The following is a 21806-nucleotide window of genomic DNA, read 5'->3' as shown; positions in this document are numbered from 1 at the left end:
AGTTTTTAATGTATACAATGTGATTACAATCTAGAGATGTGACAAATAAAGCTTTTAATATGAAATAATACATACAGGACAAATATTAACACATATGGTCTGTCTTTTAGTCTCTGTGAAATTGGTTCTAGTTTATGTTAGATTAATGAATAATGCTTTTTGAACATCTATGCAGAGAAAATGTTATTTATTATGAACTATTCTCTTTAAACTAGAAACTTATTGAAAGTTGCATTACTGCCAAAATGTATTGTATCTTTACATCTCGGTACTACCCAAGGCGAGAAAATTTCAAAATATAGTTATGTAAATCTTCAGTGTTGTTGCTTTTTTGGGGTCTTCGAGTTAATTAATGTTACCAATATATTTAAAGATTTACATAATGTATAGTAATGATAAGTTTAAAGTGATACGAAACGAGTTTCTTGACATTTTAATGGTGTCGAAATCATTGAACCAATGCATGCATATATACTAAATAAAGTCTTGCAAGAATTTTTTTTTGTCATATTTATTACACATATATTACCTATTATCGCTATTTTGTGCATTTTACCTTTGATCTTTTTTTGTGATAATTTTCATATCATTCTACTCGCTTGAGATGGAAAATTATTACTAGAAACTAAGCATGCACGTGGGGTTGCTATCGAAATTGACATGAAATTGACACGAAATTGACATGAAATTGACAACATCGTCATAGGTAAAATAGCGATAAAAAGATTATCATTTTTCATCTCAACTCGATTGCCTTTCTCGCTTTCGCAGTCCCGGCTCAAGCGAGAAAAGCAATCTCGTTGAGATGATCACCGATAATCTATAATTATCGACAAATAATATTTCATTCAGTGGTTGTTGATCGCAAGCTAATCAACTTTCGTTAATTTGTTGCCGAAGTTTACCTGATCGTGACATTGATAGACCATAAAAACAGAGCACGCGGAAAACGTGACAGATAGATGAATCGAAAGAGCCATGCCACTAGTTTTCATATTTTCCATACGTTCCCATTTGTTAATTAAACGATTCCTTACCAGTTGTTAAATGATTTGTTACATTACATAAACTTTTAAGAATCTTTTATTACTGTTTACCTTCAAGAGCACGTTTGTTTACATTCTTTCATCACGGTTCTCCCCTCGCACTTGCGCTGACCAAAGTATACCACTTTAACATTTATATGGTGACAATAGCCACAGACTGTTTAGGCAATGCTTGTTACGTTTCTTTTAGTTTTGATACTCCCAAAAGTTTGATATACATAGATTATCAAATGATAAATCTCAATAGTACCTGTAGAAGATCATTCTAGAAACATGGAAATATTGTTGTTTAGAAATTGTCTTCAATTAACCTAACATATGGTTACGTTTTTAAATCTGTTTTGTTATCATAATTCATTACAATTGAATATATTTATTATTTACTTACAGTGCAGACGAAAGGAGAGAGGAAAAAAGGGAAGCCCTGTTAGTGGTGTCACATGATGGTGGCATTCAGTGGATACCCCAAGCTATATTTAGAAGTTCATGTGCCATAGATATAATGTACTTTCCGTTTGATGTCCAAACGTGCAAAATGAAATTTGGTTCATGGACATACGATGGATATAAAATTGACCTTGATCTTGTTTATAACGTTAGCACTGGATTTGAAATGACAGATTATATCAAAAGTAACGAATGGGAAATAATTTCTTCCCGAGCGAAGAAAACTGTCTTCCGATATGCCTGTTGTGATGAACCTTTTGTGGACCTAACTTTTCACTTAAAGATAAAGCGTCAGCCAGCCTTTTATAACTATATTTTAATTTTACCATGTATTCTCCTGTCATCATTAACATTAGTGTTGTTCTGGCTGCCACCAGAGTCTCCCGCCAAGATGCAGCTCGGTAAGTAAACATTAACTACAATGTATATGCATTAATCAAATTGATACACGTCATATTATATTATATACGAATAAAAAGAATATTTTTAAAATTCAAAAATTCAATTAACTAAATAAACGAAACTGGAATTTTCCATCACATTTCCTCAAATTAGATTAAACTGAAATCCTACAAGTTTCTTGTTTAAGTGTTATTGCTTTAAACATTATCAAATTACTCGCTCCGTGTGATTCTGGTTATATATAAATGACATGAACATCTATAAAACTGCATTAGGACAATATTGAACAGTCGATGATTATTGAACATTATATATAATCAGTATAATATTATTGAAATTGAAAGTTAGTTAAACAAAATATCACTGTCCTGATTTTTCAAGGATTATAAACTCCAAAGTTTTTTGTTCGTAATGGCCGACAAATCCGCCAACTATGTTGTGGTGGTAAGACGTTTTAAAATATGATTTAAAAATAGTATTACCACTACATTTGAGGCCGTACGCCTATCAAAATCACGTAAATTAAGATAAGATCCATGAAAACTTATTGATTCTTTGCATCATCTAATTCCTAATAGATATCATTTTAACACCGGATAAAGAAATTTGAACATTGTTTTTTTTTATCGGTACATGCAATTATAGTGTGTCTGATAAATTAAAACATAACTCAACATGTATTGCTATGCAATTTTGAAAACTTATGGTCCTACATCTTGCCAATGTAAACATTTTTATATTACGCGTGTTATGATGCCTTTACATACTGACCCGTTGGATCTGTATCGATACTTTAGTCCGGTCAAACATAAATTATTTTAAGTGGGTATTGAACATGATCTAGCTGTAAGTAAATGCGACTACTCTATTTTTTTTACTTTATGTCTTTGATCATTATGGCAGTTGTCTTTTTGTGCTTCATGTCAATCTTGCGAGTCCAGCTTAACATGAGAAACACGACGGGTGCTAGATGTGGAACAGTATCTGCTTACCCGTCCGGAGCACCTGAGATCATCCCCAGTTTTTGGTGGGGTTCGTTTTGCTAGTCTTTGGTAGTTTATGTTGTGTCTTGTTTAATATTATTTGTCTGTTTGTCTTTTTCATTTTTAGCCATGACGTTGTTAGTTTATTTTCTATCTGTGAGTTTGACTGTCCCTCTGTTATCTTTCGCCCCCTCTTTTAAGCTATGTTCAACTGATTTTTAGTGTGTAAATCAACTGTCACAGGAAGACGGAAGGGTTAGGAGATGAGTTCACACGAATATGTTTAACTCTTCTACATTATATCAGTGCCAGAATTAAGTCAGGAGCCTTTAATAAGGTGATTATCGTTGTCTTTTGTGTTTCATGTATTAATCAGGTTTTGTTTTTGTATTGTTTCACATTTTGTCCTTACGATACCTTTTTACACTGACTATTCATATGTGTTTTGCTCATTATTGAAAGTCGTTCGGTGACCTTTAGTAACTTAAACCACGTCATCTGGAATCTGTTGAATAGTTGTCTCATTGGCTATCATGCCACATCTCCTTATTCTATACTGATGTTCTCATTCCAAACGTTAGCAGGACTACCTTCATAAGAAGCATTCAAATCAAAAGTTTGGAAGGTCAATGTTGTCTATATTTATCTTATTAGATCCGTTTAGTATTGCATAGCCCTATCTATCTTGGGCATATCTAAAGGTTACTGAAGATGATTTGGGATCGGTGCACTCGTTTATTTTCTGTTCAATCTAAATAAAAAGTGTTATAAACTTGGCATTCTACGCCTAAGAAATAAGGAATGGCAAAATGGCAAATATGATATGTGAGCTTTAACCCAAGGTTATCGAATGGTCGGTAGAGTCAAATAATAGCATGACCAAGTTTATGATATTCATCACGAGTTAATTGGTCTTTTTTAATTTGATGCTATAGTCGTTTAACTATTATTTACGTGGTGCTTCAAAAATAAGCAATGCCTTACGTTCCATTAATATTATATATAAGATATTTATATTGAGTGTCGATAGTTCGTGTTGGATAATTTCACGGTTACAGCACCCATCATTACTCCGTGAGAGAGTAATCATAAAAATTGATGAAGTGTCTCCAACAAATGATATCTTCGTATCGGAATTAAGTCCGTCATAAAAAAATTACAGACTTTCTCAAATACGTATCGATCGCTTAACGCCCCATTTGAAACAAGGATCCTGCAATTAGTTTCTATTTCAACCTTTTACGTTAGATAGGCAGCGATATAAACAAAACAATTTATAAAACGAACGAGTCGATCAGATTTACAGCTATGATATCACTTCAATTATCCGATGTAATTCCTCTTTCTTGATGTATAACCGTTTTTGCAAATTTTGTAGCAAAACGTATTATACAGTTTAATTACATAGGACGGAAAAGAAATAAAATAAAAAAGAACGTCAAAATAAAATATTTCACACCAGACAGTCTGATCGAGAAAGAAATCTTTCTTTTAGTAATACCGTACGAGTTAGCCATCACATTTTGATGTTTAGCTGTCGTGTTCTCTTAAATAAATTGAACGTATCAAAGATATACCAACTGTGGGAAATTGAGTCATTTGATAAAAAAAAAATAACCTTTATTACATATTCCTATAAGGAGGAAGTAAAAGAGTCTTTCAATTTTTGAGAACTGTATATTTAACTACTTGATATAATTTAGTTTCTACTAATATATAACTATTTATTCTGTTCTTACAATCCTTGTTTTTTAATTGACCCTTATTAAAAAGGTTTTGAAGTAAATCATTTTAACCTATCGAGAGCTTAAAAACTAATTCGACCATCATAAACATTAGACAAAAATCGTGTAGGTCGATTTTGCTTAAGGAACTTACTACTTAGAGTAAGATTATTTTTTTTTATTCTTATAAACAAAATTTACAGACAAATTGTGTTATTCAAATCATACGTTAACCGAGGCACTGACATCTTGGCGGATGTACCCTGGGTAGACAGTAAAAATGATTGTAATCAAATCAGTGTGGGAAATACCGGTACGTTAAATAACACTGACTGTGGCACGGTTGATGGTAAAATGTGTTTATACTTTTTAAAAATTTCAAATATCTTTAATGAATATTATACTGGGTATCACAGTTTATATATGGCGTTCTCATCTTGTTACATTGGTAATTATATACCTAGCTTTCATACGTCTTTGACTTTCAAACAAGCGACAGAAGATATTTATGTGTTGGTGTTTGCGGGGTTGAAGTGGAAATAAAGAATCAAGGCTAAATTCTAAATGATTTCCTAGATTGTTGCAGTGAAAGACACTGTTTAGTAAAATGAAATAACATGTATTTGGTAGACATTAATAAGTCATATTTATATATATAAGGGTATTTTAAATTTGTTAAAATCCATCAAAATTACTGTTTCGAGCCATTTTTAATCGTTTATTTAGTGGTCACATGTAATGTTGATTTGAACTTCCACAAAATAGATAAAGACTTTTGAGAATTGATCATACTTCTTTGAACCAATGTGTTTTTAATTGAAATTGCCTATGTACGTGGGCGAAACATTAAGACAAGAATAAATAGTTTCCCTACTTTTACTACATTAACGTTATGTAACTCCAAATGCATTTCACCACAATTAAGTCAAATTATAGTCCACTTAAACGGAAAATACTGCATTTAGGTGTTACTTTGGAGTACATTATTGTAATGAAACAATTGCTTCCGGTAATTTTTGACAGTCGCGTATTTATACACCAAAGCAATATTGACATTTGTTTCGTATGTCATTCATTATGTAAAGAAAGACAAAGTAAGTTCCTGTATTTTTACGAGGACAATTCGGAGTAAAGCATCCATCGTTTAGCATATTTCATATTCTACACACTTAACCGAAATCCATTCATACGTCGTGAAGGTGTTTTAGACATTGACACAATTAAGGAAAGGAGAATTAGAATTGGTAATTAGGAGTACGATTTATATTTAAACAATGAATAATCAACTTACTTAATTTCAAGGCATATCTATAAAATCAATTGTCAATTTAAAGCAGCTTTTTTAAGGAAAAGGCTCGTAAGAAAAAGGTAAAATCACAAAAATACTGAGCTCCGTAGAAAATTCAAAACGGAAAGTCCCTTATCTAATGGCAAAACTATCAAACACTTGAGGCATTGGCAATTGTCTGTCATAATCCTGGGTTTAACGGAGCGCTTGCGCCAAACCCACATCTTGTTTGACTGTCATTTGATTCCATTATGAATTTTTGAGTATCAGTAGGTGATAAAATATTGTATGAACTGAGAATAGAAGAGAATTAATTCCATTTTGATAGTGCATAAAAGTTTAAGCAGTCATATATAATTGTATTAGTGTTTACAAAATCTACTAAAGTGTATATTACATTAGCGTACCGTATTCCTTTGTTTGTAAACATGTAATTTAATGTGTTTTTTTTTTTGTAGTAGCATTTCTTTTAAAAATTCAAATGAAATTGGCAAATTATTATATTTCAAATAGTTATGATCTACGTGTACTTTTAGTTAGAATTGTTATCGAAATTTCGCCTCTTTGATTGCGTTACCTACAGTTCAATCCCTAGGATGATGTATTATTCAACAAATCACACGTCTCTAACAATTAGAAAATAATGTATCTTTACATTTTAAACCGTTCGATTGAAACGTTATTGTAAATTGACAACAGAACTTATATTTTCTATATACTGTACAATTTGTTTTACTTATGAGGAAAATATAATATTAATAAATAACAGAAGCAAATGATTAATTTGTTAGTTAAGTTTGTCACTGAATGGTAAGATTTATAAAACAAGTACCCAACGCTAATAATATGATTACAAGTCCACCACAGATGAAAATGTTGTCACTTTATGCACTATTGAATAGTAAGTGGCGGTCAGTTTTTTTTTTTTTGGAGGGACAGTCGGAGTACCCAGAGAGAATAACCGACATTTGACAGGTAAATTGACGGTCCTATGCAGTAAAGATGGGAGATATTTCCACTGCCACATGCTGGGTTCGAACTCAAAATATCAGTTTCCTCAGGCAAGGGATAAAGTAAATTGACTTCTTAGACCACTTTGGCAACTGACAAAAAATACACGTTTTTTTTCACGTCTTCCACATTAATTGTGACATCAAACTGATCAAAGTACAATTTTCATAATATTTTTTTCTTTTTATAGAACGTTTTTCAACATCTCAAAAGGGCATGTTTGACCAAATTTAAGAATATTACGTTTACTTTGGTTACCTCTTTGTTTAAGAATACTGTTTGTTAATATTTTTCACTTTATTTTCAGGTATGAATATTTTTGTAGCCTTCTTTGTTCTGTTGTTATTGTTGGCCGAATCAACACCACCAGCTGCCTCATCTATACCCCTTATAGGTAAGAATAATATCTATACCCCTTATAGGTAAGATCATTATTATGCCTTACCCATGATAGAAGGGGACATTATGTTGTCTGGTCTGTGCGTTCGTTCGTTCGTCCGGTCGTTCTTTCGTTCGTCCCACCGTTCGTCTGTCTGTCCGCTTTTGGTCAAGGTTGTTTTTGATGAAGTTCAATCAACTTTAGACTTTGTAAAGATGTGTCCTGTGATATGATGTTTCTAATTGTAATGCCGAATTAGAGTTTTGATCCCAACTTCACGGTCCACTTGACATAGAAATTGATAGTGTCTGAGGAATCCGTGTACAAAAACATATAATGATTTAGATATGTACTTTCAACATAAACGCTGAAAACGACTGTAAAGTTCAGAAACATTTGGTGTTAGTTATTTTTAGAGGACGCTTTATGTTTGCCTCTATGTTCAGTAGTTATGATTTTCCTCTTTATCATATTCATCTGCTATATGAATCTGAGATGTACATCCACATTCAATTTCCCAAAATATGTTTGCTTGGCAATATTTTGTTATATGTAAATGGAGTTTTCCTAAAATCCAACTTTAATTCCTAAAAAGATACAATATGTTCTCTTTAAGTGAATAATGTTAAAGGTTCTGGTAAGTTTATAGCCATAACCGCCTTTGCTTATTCTAGATTACTAATGGTTTTTACTTTAATCAAATGCAACCAGATTTCACATATATGTTCCTTTAACGTTCCTTAACGAGATTATTATCTAAAGTACCAATCAGAAATTCCTAACGCCCATCAAACAAGGTGAGAAAAGAGTGACGGTAGATATCAAATTCATCATTTGGAACGAACTGAGAGTGTCATTGCAAAAACGAAATACGAAAAAAACAACAAAAACAGACTACAAAATGCAACACCAAAAATTTAATACTGGCAATCACGATCTCCATCAAAAAGTTAAATAACAAAAATACCGAACTCCGATGAAAATTCAAAACGGAAGTCCGTAAGCAAAATCAAAATCTCAAATACATCAAACGAATGGATAACAAGTGTCTTGGTACAGGTATTTTCTTATGTAGTACATGGTTGATTAAACCTCTTTCAAAACTGATGTTGGACCTGCCCTGCTGCTTGTGATCGTACAAAACTGGTGATAAGTCTAATACGGTTGGTCACATTCGATGAAAATATGAAGGAATTGATGTTATGACTATTTGAACATATCCGTCGTTATCTGTGAAATAATTATTCGATAACGGTCAACCAACTCGACCGTAAGTTTTTGAAGGGATGACTTCAACTTTATCACTTAGCTTTCTTGGTTTAATGGCAATATTGTAAGCATAATCTCTGTATTCATGATGTAAGAAGATATATATTCCATATTCAGTCACTGCTGGAATGCTGCTAAATATAAACGGAAAGTTCACGATTGGGAAACACCCTCTTTAACGATTTCAATGTTACTCTATGAGATGTTTTGCATAAGATGTAGATAATACAAGATTGAAGATACTGAAATCTTTGTTTGTCTTGAATAAGGTTTCATTTATTTGTACGTTTTAATGGTAATCATATGCCGTCATTTGTTTTTAGTACTTTTTGAAAGTCAGGATGGGTTGTTTTTATAAGAACAAAAAAAAAAAGAATGAATATAAAAAAAACGAAATAAAAATTATGTTTACATCGTTTACCCATATTTCTTCTTTGTACAAAAATAGTGTACCTTTATTTGCAATGAATCATTTATAATACCGCTAGATGAATTATTTCTTACGAAATGTGAATAATCTAAGGATAAAGACATTAAACTTTAATGTGTGCTGAATAACAGTGCAATTATTCCTTCATTTAAATTGAAATCATATATAATGTTCGCATTGTTTGAAAATACCAATACTTCCTCGTTTTGTTAATATTAAAACACCGATATTTGCATTCAGTTATTTCAAATGCTAAAGTGTGAATAATCTAAAGATAACGATACTTATATTGGAGTTTTGTGTTGAATAAAAGTGCAATTATATCTTTATATTGATGGAAATTATGAACCGTCATTTGGTTTTCAGTACTTTTTGTACATCAGAATGTGTTGTTGTCATCAAACATGTTAAATGTAAAAGTTTAGAGTCCCAAACTTTGTAAACCTGCTTTTCAAAACAGGGTCTGTACTAACATTACCTAAACAACGAGTGCAAAATGTCGGGCAGGATCTGCTTACCCTTCCGTAACACAATCTAACATCCCCAGTTTTTGTTCTTAGAATTAATTGCTTTGTGTTGATATATTGGCCCTGATGAAAAGTACAGTATGTTCAAGTTCTTTACTGAAAACAGGAATCTCATGAGTGTTGTCTTCTGTATTATATCTGATAGGTATTATGTTTGTTGTTATTCATTCTTTGATGTGTTTGAGCTTTTGATTTTGTCATTTGCTTAGGGACTTTCGTTTTGAATTTTCCTCTAAGTTCGGTATTTTGATATACTATTTTTTTTTTGTATTGATGTCAGATCTTTGATAGTTCCCATTAACATTCCCATTTTATTGGCGCCATTTGGAGCTTGATATATTGTATCGATACCTGTCTATTGTTGAAGATACTTTGGTGGCTGCTGGTCTTTTATTTATTGTTCTGAAATTTATTACTATTGAGAATAAAATTAGACAAGCGGATCTCTTAAAATTAGATGAATTTTTAAATCTGCTTTTTTTTATTTGTATTAAGGTCTTGATAAACACATGTAGGATAGATGTGTTTTTGATATACCATTTTCGTAATCTGAAAGCCGAATTTACATTACCCTCTGAAAATGACCTGTCGAATGGAGAATAAAAATATCGTTCCCTGGACTCATTCGGCAACATAATCAAGACTATTTTGTGATGTATAAAGACACAGCCTCGTCCAGTCAGAGTGTGGACGTTATGTGCAAGATTTTATGTTGCTCTCCCTCTATTCCAAGTAGTGGTCTAAACTTTTCGACTTTTTTAATCATTACCGTTGTTCCACTTTGAATATTTTATCAAATTAAGTATTGTAATCTGTTTTTCCTGAATATGCAACATGTCTCAACCTTCATCAATGTAACTTTCAAGTTATTGAACCACTTAAACAATCGTTGACTAGTTACACTAATGTTTTGCTCTTAGGGAGGCCTTAAACCTTTTACCCCACAATATATGGGTAATCTTTCAAAACTAATTATCAAGCATAAGAGTGCATGGTATGGTACAATTATTCACAGTGTATAATACTGAATATAGCATTAGTGTCTAAATCAGTCCATCAATTTAGACATCACAGTCTCCCAAATGAGGATGTAAATTAATTTTAAAGTATGAACAGATTTTGATGAAATTAGAAATTCGTAGGTTATTCTAATCACTTATTATATGCTGTGAAAATTGCTTTAATCAAAATCAAAATGATGTATTACAACGAAGTTCCAACAGTTTACAATTATTCCCACAGGCCTTTGTTCTGACAGCAACCAAAATATCTGTTAGAAGGTATATCCACAAGTCCTTTAATGCTTCTACAATATTTTCAGTTTATTTCATATTTAAATCAACACTTTTATATAAAGCTAGTATTATCCGATGGAAAATCGTACAGTATTCGTCTTTTTTGCATTGTTAAAGTTGAGGGAAAGTTTTCTTTCCAAACTACAGGTCTATATGATAAACATAAAGTAAAAGAAAAAAGTGTTTCGAAGACGGATTTATATAAGTTTTTCCAAACTTGTTTCCGAATGTCATATTTAAAATGAATTTTTAATTGATGAATACTGTTTAAACTAAAGAAGTTGTGAAACCAATTGAGATTGTACACCTTCAATTATTGAGTAGTGTACAGAATTGTTTAAAATGTTGAATGTTTAGGACAGAACTGTCATTCTTGTTTAAGAAACAATCTGCGCAACTCAGCCATTTGAGTCTTTGCGATAAGACGTGTCACGGTACTTGTCTATCCCAAATTCATGTATTTGGTTTTGATGTTATATTTGTTATTCTCGTGGGATTTTGTCTGTTGCTTGGTCCGTTTCTGCGTGTGTTACATTGTAGTGTTGTGTCGTTGTTCTCCTCTTATATTTAATGCGTTTCCCTCAGTTTTAGTTTGTTACCCCGATTTTGTTTTTTGTCCATGGATTTATGAGTTTGAACATCGGTATACTACTGTTGCCTTTTTTTGTCATGTTTACAGTTATCTAACACATCATATTTATATATTTTTTGTAATGATAATCATATGTAATCATATTAATAATAAGTTTTAATACACAGTATGCATAATTTAATATATAGATAGAAGACATACAACATAATAAATGGACACAGCTAAAACATTTTGAAACATAGATTACAAGCAAGACAAAGGCTGTTTGGATAGAGAATACATGTTTTAATTTAAACAACATATGGTGTCTGTTGCATCATATTTCGACTTTGTTTCGTCTCCTATGGTCTAAGCAATACAAAAACTGCGGTTTTTGTTGACATAGATTAGAACTTATCATAAATGAATTATTCATCATTGCCCTATTGTGACGACTTAATTAAAAGGAACACACAACAGTTTACACTGCAAGTCCGTCTCAGATTTACAACAAATCGTTAGTAAAGTAAACATTTATCGCTATACGTGATTTATAGAAAGCCGGAACTAATTTTATCACACTTGGGTCTAGGCTACAGCTTACTAAGACTATCAGTTTACTATACGAAAATCGTGACTTAATATAACCTTGAAAAGTAAGAATAATAAAGTGAGTGTTAATTTTCTCCAGACTTAAAAAAACGATAACTACTTAAACAATATCTTTTTACTAAACTATTACCATAGGACCACGAGTGGCTTTAAACAGCCCCAATCTGAACTTAATTTGACGATCTCTAGTATCAATTGATTGTACTTTTGAAAGATGTTTTGTTTCGATACTGTTGGTTATATTGAGGAACTGTGATTTCCTCGGGGACCCTAGATTCACTTCAATCAAATAACCAATGAAAATATATGTCTATTTGTTCGACAAGGCTTGTCAAGAATAACGGTGTTTTCTTTTCATTTAATTGACAATTTTTCAGTTGAAATACTTTGGAATTGGCTAAATAAACTCTTTGATATTAGTGATATTGTAACTGTTGATGAAAAGTTGTGTTTATACTTCAGATATGACTTTGGGTTTTGAAGTTTAAAATTAATATTCAACCGAAATTGAATGAAATGGAAAGCAAACAGAAAACGCTCAATATAACTTCCCCCAAACATTGTCACTAAAAGTGTTTATTCAGATTATTGATATATCACTGCAGTTTATTATATTGGATGATATTAGTTTTGTGACACGTACGTGATTTTGTTTTATATGAATTCATTAGTTACAAAACTTTCAGAAGGGAAAAAAGTTAACATGGAAAAATCACAAAAAAACAGACAACACCCTGGCCAAAAAGAAACACAAAAAAGACAAACAAAACAAATATAGATTACAAACAAAACAAACAAAATACAACACAAATAAAAAATATATATCATAAGGAATACTCCTAGCTAAATATTCTTCCAAGAGTCATTATTGAAAAAGTCCATACACAAGGCGGCAATGCTACTATAACGATGCCTATTAAAGTTTATTGGAATTAACATCTCTGAAATTTGATTTATAAAACTAAACTCAACTTGGCTAGACAATAATACAGTTATCTCACTGTTACGATTTGTTGGGAAGCAACCGTAGTAATTTCAAGGCATAAAAGTATCCGTTTACACGTTTTAGGACCATCATACGCAAAATTAATGCTCAGCATTAGGTTTAGGTCGAAAAACTCAAGGACTGACAACAGAAGTTCGCGAAAGCTGTGAGATTTTTTGTTTTTCATCGTCTTGCGACAAACATTAATGAATATATCCCCACGACAAGGACACACATACCTATACATTGATACATTTGTAATTATTGTATTCAATATAGTTTTATATTAATCATTCGCTATTATTTTACAGGTGCATACTACTGTCTTAATATGATACTGATAACGCTGTCGACATTTTTATCAGTGATCGTTGTAAATTTGTACTTCCGGGGTTCCAGAACGGAAGTACCAAAATGTGTCAAATCGGTAAGTAAAGGATAAGATATTTTTAAGAAATGTCGATTTTTGTATAAACAAAAACAGCTATGAAGGAATATTGTGTCTGTTGGAAGTTAAAGCATCATATTTCCTAAAATGAGGAGGAAACCTTACAAAATCGAAAACTTGTGGTTTACTGACAGATAACCATTGCGGTATAACTCATTATTTCTGACATTTTCTAAAATACTACACATAATCCTTCCATTTCTTCAGTCATTAACATCTTATGATTTCGTGAATGTAGCAATGCAGTTGGTCGATAATTGTATACCATGACGATATGGATACTCCTTATATTGTAACAAAAACCGATTTTGAACCGTTAACAAAATAGCAATTAAAACTTGACTTCAGTACAATTGGAAACAAACCATCAATAAATGCATGACTTAAAAAAACTACCTTGGTTGAACGCTCGAGGTATAATAAAACCAGTATTCGGGTAACCATACAGCCTTCAACAATTAGCAAAACCCATACCGCAAATCAAGCTAAATTGGCCACAATATGAAAAATGTAAAACAATTCATACGAGGAAAAACTGACCTAATTTGGCCCTGTAGTTTTGTACAGAAAGGCAGATACTGAACACGCAAAGACCTTTACTTTGGTAACGTAATTCTTTATAGATAAACTACAAGCTTCATTAACTGTACCTTTGACTTGAGTTGCACGAACTATTTGTTAAGTAAAATCTAAATCGACGCATCCTACAATAAAAGTTTTGCCAACACATAAACTAAATTGTCAATTGCGAATCTGTTGCAGGCAATTGGTACCGTAAATATTTTTAATAGAAAACTAACTGTGTTTGCAGTCAAATGGATACCATAGAATATGCATTAAATATGTTTATTCTCTTTATTTTTTCAGCTTTTTGTAAACGGATTTGCCAGAATTTTATGTATGAAAGGACAAGTGTCTTACAATTCCTGTTCAACAGATAATTCACGAATTACAAATAATATAAATATGAAAAACAGAGAAAAACGATTTAAGTATGACAAAGTGGGTTATTTTGAAACACAGACAGAAGACAGTTGGAAACCAATGCAAAACGGTATCCAAAATACAGACGACGAACCTTGTCCTCCGATTCCGACAAGTATTTCTCAGACTCTACTGTCGTCTGTAGAGCAAGATGTCAAAGAAATCAGGAACCATTTGCAACGATGGTCGGATAAAACCGAAGAAAAAGAAATGAAAGAAAGAATAACAAGAGAATGGCGAATTGTCGCCCTTGTTTTAGACCGCTTATTTTTCTGCTTATATTTGCTTGTTATTATTGTATCGATATGCACAGCTTTTCACAGAGCAATAGTGAGTTTATTTAATCAACAAGAAGAATAAAATATACAATGGGGAAATGACAATATCGAGAAACAGGAACTACCCATTTCGTAATAGCCAGTCTATAAGAATTATTTGTCCTGTATTGTAACATTTAACTTTACTTATACAGGGGTACACATATATCTGCGCATGCGATCATAAATGATCACAGTATCCTGCATCTTTCATGCGCGTTTGTATTATTCAAATTACTTTTTACGTTTCAAAAAAACATATTTTTAATTTGTAATAGATATCTCGTAGCTAGTGCTACTTTAACACATAACACAACCAGAGAACTTAAATGATGTTTTAGATTTCAATGTCAAGATTAATCCTCTTTAACATGTTGAAACGTGTTATCATTTGTAAAAACTGTGGCAATGTTTAAAATAATTAGTTGTACTGTCAACCTAAAATAACAAATGACGTAAAACCTTCATTTACATGGACAACACGATTATTTAATCTGTAAAGATTATTCTTTAGATAAATCATACCATGGTTAATGAATCTGAAACAGGCAGCAGTTTAAAACAAAAATGTATGTTCATTCATCTTCTGCAACCCTTAATAAAGACCAGATTTCATGACTTGTATCTTTTTAATTTGTTTGATCAAGCAAATTTCGCGAGTTTATGAACAAGTTTCAAGTCACGTCTAATAACTGTTTCGATGCACACCAAATTACTACTAAAATGATATAATTTAAAAAAAATTTCATATTAAACAATCAAAGTGAGCATCACAACTAGTTTTACCATAGCCTCTCATCTACAGATTGACAATGCATGAACACGATTCACGTACACTGTTGCCGTGTTAAAGCTTACTTTATTTTTTTTTGGAATCCAGAATTGATTTTCATGTTAAAATAGCTTCACTTCAAAAACTGTTCATGTTTACATAATAGGTTGTACCTATCAAACGCTATATATGAGGTTTACACAATAAAAAATTGTATTTTAAAATGGTTTGTTTATTTCATATAATGTTATCAAGCTGAAAATTTTCATAGTGATCATGTAAATTCGGATTTGAGCTTTTTACCATTGTGTTCCGTCTTAGTTTTCGTTCATGTTTTCTGTTGTGTATTATAAACATATACCTTGATAAGCAATCTCCTCATTTCATTGTCCGAGTTAAACTTTCCTGCATCTATGGCCACTTCTTCTTTAAATGACAAAGACAACCAACAATCAATAAAAACAACATTTTTAACGGAAAATAATGTTGCAGCAAATTGTTTGGTTAGCCATGTGATTATGGACTTTCCAATTAGATTTTCCTCTAAGTTCAGTATTTTTGTGATTTTACTTTTTCCACACATGCAACGCTAAAACGTATATGAAACAACAAACAAAAATATGGTGTTTAACATGAAAAATAAAACACACAAACAAGGTAATATAATGCCAAAAGGATAAAACATAAAAATGAGAATTTAAAATCAAAAAGAAAAAAACAATAAAACAACAAAATCAACAACACCAACACAACAAATGAATAAACAATCAGGAATGAACGAACGAAGAGAACAGCCGACTTTTGAACCTTGGACAATGCTGTATTGCTTTCTTTAACATACGTATGCATAAAGGCAACAGTAGTATACCTCTGTTCAATAGTCATAAATGGAGTTAACTGAAACAAATATGGGTCACAAACTTAAACCGAGGGAAATGCATCACATATTGAAAGTACAACTGAACAACAGAAAACCCGAATCTGCTACAATAAACAGCAAACATGCATACAAACGGACTATTTTATAACAACTGCCATGTTTCTGACTGGGTAAAAAAACAGTCGATTGAATCTTGTTTTATGGCTAGCAAAACCTCCCGGTTATATGACAGTGGTAAAAATGTCGTTAAAATGACATAATTACGACAGGAATACTGTACAAATAAACGCAAGAACACTCAAGACAGATTAATACATAAATAAATACTATAAAAGCACATGCCAACATTTAATCCACAGAATACAACCTTCCACTAATTAACGACAGTTCACCAGTACACCTAAATAGAATAATGAACTATGCGTTCAAGAACGTATCAACAAAGAAAGGCAACTGACAACGTCATAGGTAATAAACATACCCAACAGACAAACAACAGTACATAAAACAAAACATACAAAACTAAAGACTGAGGAACAAGAACCACACCAAAAAAGGAGGTGGTCTCAGGTGCTCCGAAAGTGTAAGGATATTCTGCTCAATGTGTGACAACTGTAGTATTGTTCAGGATAGTACAGACCCGGTAATAAGGCTAATTTTGGGGTCACACTCGGGGAATATGGGGATGGGATTTCAGTTACGCCAATCGAAAAATACCTACAGTCATCTGTGAAACGTACATACCATAACGGTCAACTAACTGGTGATGGCGTCCGTAAAACTTTCGAACGAATGATTTCAACTCCCCACTTGGAACTCTTGGTTTAACAGCTTCCTTGTGTGCAGCAACCATCTTTTGAGAAAGGTCGCTACTCTGTTTCAAAATAACAAGCTTTTTAAAAGACTGTTAAAATTTGATAGATTATAAAGAAAGAAACTTATAAAGTAGAATAAACTGAACAAGGATTTTATAAGATTTTATAAGATATAGACAAAATATTATGTTATCAAATTCTGGGAAGAAATGTAGGGGTCAATGGGCAAAAACATTTAATGGCACAACATGGATAAAACCAGAGGATTCCAAATATCTGGCACAAGTTCTAAAACAAAAGGAGCGATCATCTTTAAGGAACTTATGATAGGAAATAAGACCCTTGAATATCGTATCAACTGTGATATCCGTATACAGGTGCCTTCTGGAATATTTCTACATAGAAATGGAAAGTTCACTATTATGATGCTCAAATCATCTCTTTTGTCGTAAGGGTTAGTTTTTCTCGCACCCTCATTGTCAATTTTTATATGGAAATAAAGATTTGAGGTAGACTTAACTATATGGTTTTGATGGGATAGATGCGTTCAACATAGTCACCAAATTTTGTCGTAACTACAATCCCCTTCCCTTTCATGAATGAGACCTACCGAATTAGACTATTTAACGGATTTGTTATCACATAAGCAACACGACGGGTGCCATATGTGGAGCAGGATCTGCTTACCCTTCCGGAGCACCTGAAATCACCCCTAGTTTTTTGTGGGGTTCGTGTTGTTTATTCTTTAGTTTTCTATGTTGTGTCATGTGTACTATTGTTTGTCTGTTTGTCTTTTTCATTTTTAGCCATGGCGTTGTCAGTTTATTTTAGATTTATGAGTTTGATTGTCCCTTTGGTATCTTTCGTCCCTCTTTTTGAATAATAGTGAAAAGCAAAGTTAAAGGATACTGCTTACTTCTTTTATTTCTTCCTAAGAAGTTCCTATATGACGTCATTCTCCTTTGAATACAAGAACAAGTCGACAAGAAGAAGAATATGACAGTTGTTATCCATTTGTTTGATGTATTTCAGCTTTTGATTTTGCCATTTGACTACGGACTTCCTATTTTAAATTTTTGTACGAGTCCGGTATTTTTGGTTATCTTACTTTTTAGATATTACTTGACTGTGATGATTTATATTTCATAAAGTCGCATGACCGTGATTATCCAATATGACTGTAATATTGATTATAAAAGATCATGAAGACTTGCTGCCTTGAAATAATAGAACAAGACAATAGACATACTACAAAACATTGATGCTACTAGAGCAAACATGAAAATATATACAGAAACGATACCCATACAAGACCAGTCATACTACAAAACATTCGTACTACTAGTGCATCATGAGTATAAACAGATATAGTTATGGTAACATATTTAAAAGTTTCACGGGGTGTTGGTAATCAAGTATGATCATTCTGTCTTAGGAAGAATTTCTACGATTTAAAAACATTAAGAACATTAGAAGATTTTATTTAAACGCAATCGAGCTAACATCATGTCTTGATGTTTAAATGATTTAGTTGCATATATATTCTTTTAAATAGACACTACCAATTAGGCTGTCTAGTAAAACATGTTTACAGACGCTATAATGAAAGTGTAAGTGACATTTCTTAAAAGCTCTTCTTGAAATTTAAAAAAAATAAGCGAGGTTGTTTGCTCAAATACACATCCCTGTCGGGAAATTGAAATTTGATAGTAACTGTAATGTAAAACAATAATTGAAGCAATAATTTTGCTTAAAACATATCAATGTTGGTTATTTGTAACTTTCGTAAATTACATACTATTTAATAAAAAAAGTCGTTTATAATATGTTTAGACACTTTAATCCAGTATTGATACGCAAAAAACTTTTAATGTAGAACAATTAAACACGAATGATTATCCATGTTGTTTCATGGAATACAGATGATCTGATTTATATACCATGTTTAGGAATAATTTGAATCAAAGTAGAAGTGTTAGTTGTATATTAAAACAATCTTGTTCATAACAAAACACACAAGACACAGCCTTCGAAATATCATTAAAAGAAAAACCACTGCTATATCACTCCGACCATGTGGTCAACATTAATTCTTGGTTCGGTTGTTTGCAGTCTTTGTCTGTTTGTTTTGTTCACGCATCGTTGTCAATATAATGGAGTTTGATGCGACTGTCATACAAAGGAAAGGTTAAGCTAGCTATAGAACCAGGTTTAATCCACCATTTTCTACATAAAAAAATGCCTGTACAAAGTCAGGAATATGACAGTTGTTGATACAAATTAGAATTAAGAAACTGAATGGGTCTATCAATGCCCATTCTACGTCAATCTTTAAAGACCCAAATGTTGCAAAACACTTATCCTACCTCCATGACAAATATGTTGTTGTCCCCGCAGATAAAGCCCCAAACAACATCGTTTTTGTGTGTAAAACTCATTAATTTAACTGCTTGATAAACGAATTAGGTATTGACAATTCACTTGGAAACTCACCATATACCCTCACGACACTTACCAAAGAGGAAATCCTGGATAATCATAGGTTTGTTCTTTGTTCCTTTGGAATTTCAACCAAAGATGAAGAACTGGATCTTCATTCACTGTACTGGATACCGAAACTACATATGTGTCCTTACAAACAACGGTAAATTGCTGGGTCTTCCAAGTGCTCCACGAAACCTCTTTCTAAATTATTAACATCTATTTTATCAGCTATCAAAGATGGGCTTCAAAGTTATTGTGAAACTGCATATTCTAGAGGTGGCGTGAATCAGAGGTGGATACTTAAAAATTCCAAAGATCTTTTAGAGAACATACAATCCAACTCTCTTTCATCTTGTAATAGTATTAAAACATTTGAATTTTCTACACTTTACACAAGTATTCCACATTCCAAACTTAAAGAAAAAATGAAAGAGTTGGTATTTCTTTGTTTCATAAAAAAGAATAGCCAACGTAGGTACAAGTATCTTGTCTTGGGGAGGGATAAATCCTACTTTTTAAAGGATCACTCTGATTCAAACAAAAAATTATCTGAAACTGACATTATCAAGATGCTTGATTTTTTGATTGACAACATATTTGTTACGTTCGGAGGACGTGTTTTTCAAGACTGTCGACATTCCAATGGGAACAAATTGTGCCCCTTTTCTTGCCGACTTGTTTCTTTATTATGAGGCTGACTTCATTCAGAAACTTCTTAGGAGGAAAGATAAAAAGTTAGCAATATCCTTTAACTCTACTTTCCGCTATATAGATGATGTTCTTTCACTAAATAATTCAAAATTTGGTGACTATGTTGAGCGCATCTTTCCCATCGAACTAGAGATAAAGGATACTACAGATACAGTTAAGTCGGCCTCATATCTTGACTTACATCTATTAATTGACAATGAGGGTCGGTTGAAAACAAAACTTTGCGACCAAAGAGATGATTTCACCTTTCCAATTGTGAACTTTCTATTTCTAAGAAGCAACATTCCAGCAGCACCTGCATACGGGTTATATATCTCCCAATTGATACGATATTTCCGTGCTTGCATTTCCTATCATGATCTTCTTAATAGAGGGTTGCTGCTCACAAGGAAGCTATTAAACCAAGAGTTACAAATGGTGAAGTTGAAGAAATCATCCCTTCGTAAATTTTACGGACGCCATCACGAGTTGTTTGACCATTATTGAATAACCGTTTCACAAATGACATCGGATATGTTCCTTACGTGAGAACTACGATCCCCCCTATATGAATGTGACCTACCGAATTAGACTATTTACCGGATTTGTTATCACATAAGCAACACGACGGGTGACACATGTGCAGCAGGATCTGCTTACCCTTCCGGAGCACCTGAGATCACCCCTAGTTTTTGGTGGGGTTCGTGTTGCTTATTCTTTAGTGTTCTGTGTTGTGGCATGTATACTATTGTTTGTTTGTTTGTCTTTTTCATTTTTATCCATGGCGTTGTTAGTTTATTTTCGATTTATGAGTTTGACTATCACTCTGGTATCTTTCGTCCCTCTTTTTGTAATCCATTTGTTTGATGTGTTTGAGCTTTTGATTTTGCCATTTAATTAGGAACTTTTCGTTTTGAATTTTCCTCGAAATTCAGTACTTTTGTGAATTTACTTTTTTCAAGTCTATCGGAATTTTGTTATTAAATTGAACGCTTATAACTCGTGACACATTTATACCTTGGAAAACCACGAAATTTGGTACCACACGAACAACAATGAATTTACAGTAAGAGAAAAATCCTACGAGAATTTCTTATTTTTACATCTCCTTATTTTGATATATATGCGGAGACCAGGTAGAAGGTACGTAACTTATCTGAAAAATGCCATACTGTATAAGTTCCAAATAATAAGCTCAATACCAACTATCAAAAAGTTCTGATTTTTTTTGTAGCCGAGGAAAATGAGAAAGAAATATATAACGTACAACGGACAGACAAACAGGAGTTAAGAAGCATGCACTCAGTCTCTTAATTGTTCGCGTAGTACCAACGTTCGATGATAACCTAAAAACACAATATGATGAAGATTAATAGTTCTACTCTCTTTTTGGCACCCCACCCCATGTTTTTCATAACTGAAAAAAAAAATCCGTCAATATTCGCCC

The 21806-nt window shown here is 32.4% G+C and overlaps 1 protein-coding gene across 1 annotated transcript in view; it reads left to right on the top strand.

The window, feature by feature from the left end:
* The window catches only part of LOC143045900 (neuronal acetylcholine receptor subunit beta-3-like), a 52406-nt gene extending 36987 nt beyond the window's left edge, over positions 1 to 15419 (top strand). Inside the window, exons 4-7 of the mRNA XM_076218728.1 lie at positions 1437 to 1894; positions 7209 to 7295; positions 13281 to 13396; positions 14285 to 15419. Of these exons, the coding sequence (XP_076074843.1) occupies positions 1437 to 1894; positions 7209 to 7295; positions 13281 to 13396; positions 14285 to 14761 (1138 nt within the window). The 3' untranslated portion in view covers positions 14762 to 15419. The remainder of the gene's footprint in view (positions 1 to 1436; positions 1895 to 7208; positions 7296 to 13280; positions 13397 to 14284) is intronic.
* Positions 15420 to 21806: the final 6387 nt, after the last annotated feature.

This window comes from Mytilus galloprovincialis, chromosome 9, assembly GCF_965363235.1.
Source record: "Mytilus galloprovincialis chromosome 9, xbMytGall1.hap1.1, whole genome shotgun sequence".
In the NCBI taxonomy this organism is placed as follows: Eukaryota; Metazoa; Mollusca; class Bivalvia; order Mytilida; family Mytilidae; genus Mytilus; species Mytilus galloprovincialis.
This window is presented reverse-complemented; position numbering and strand designations above follow the sequence as displayed.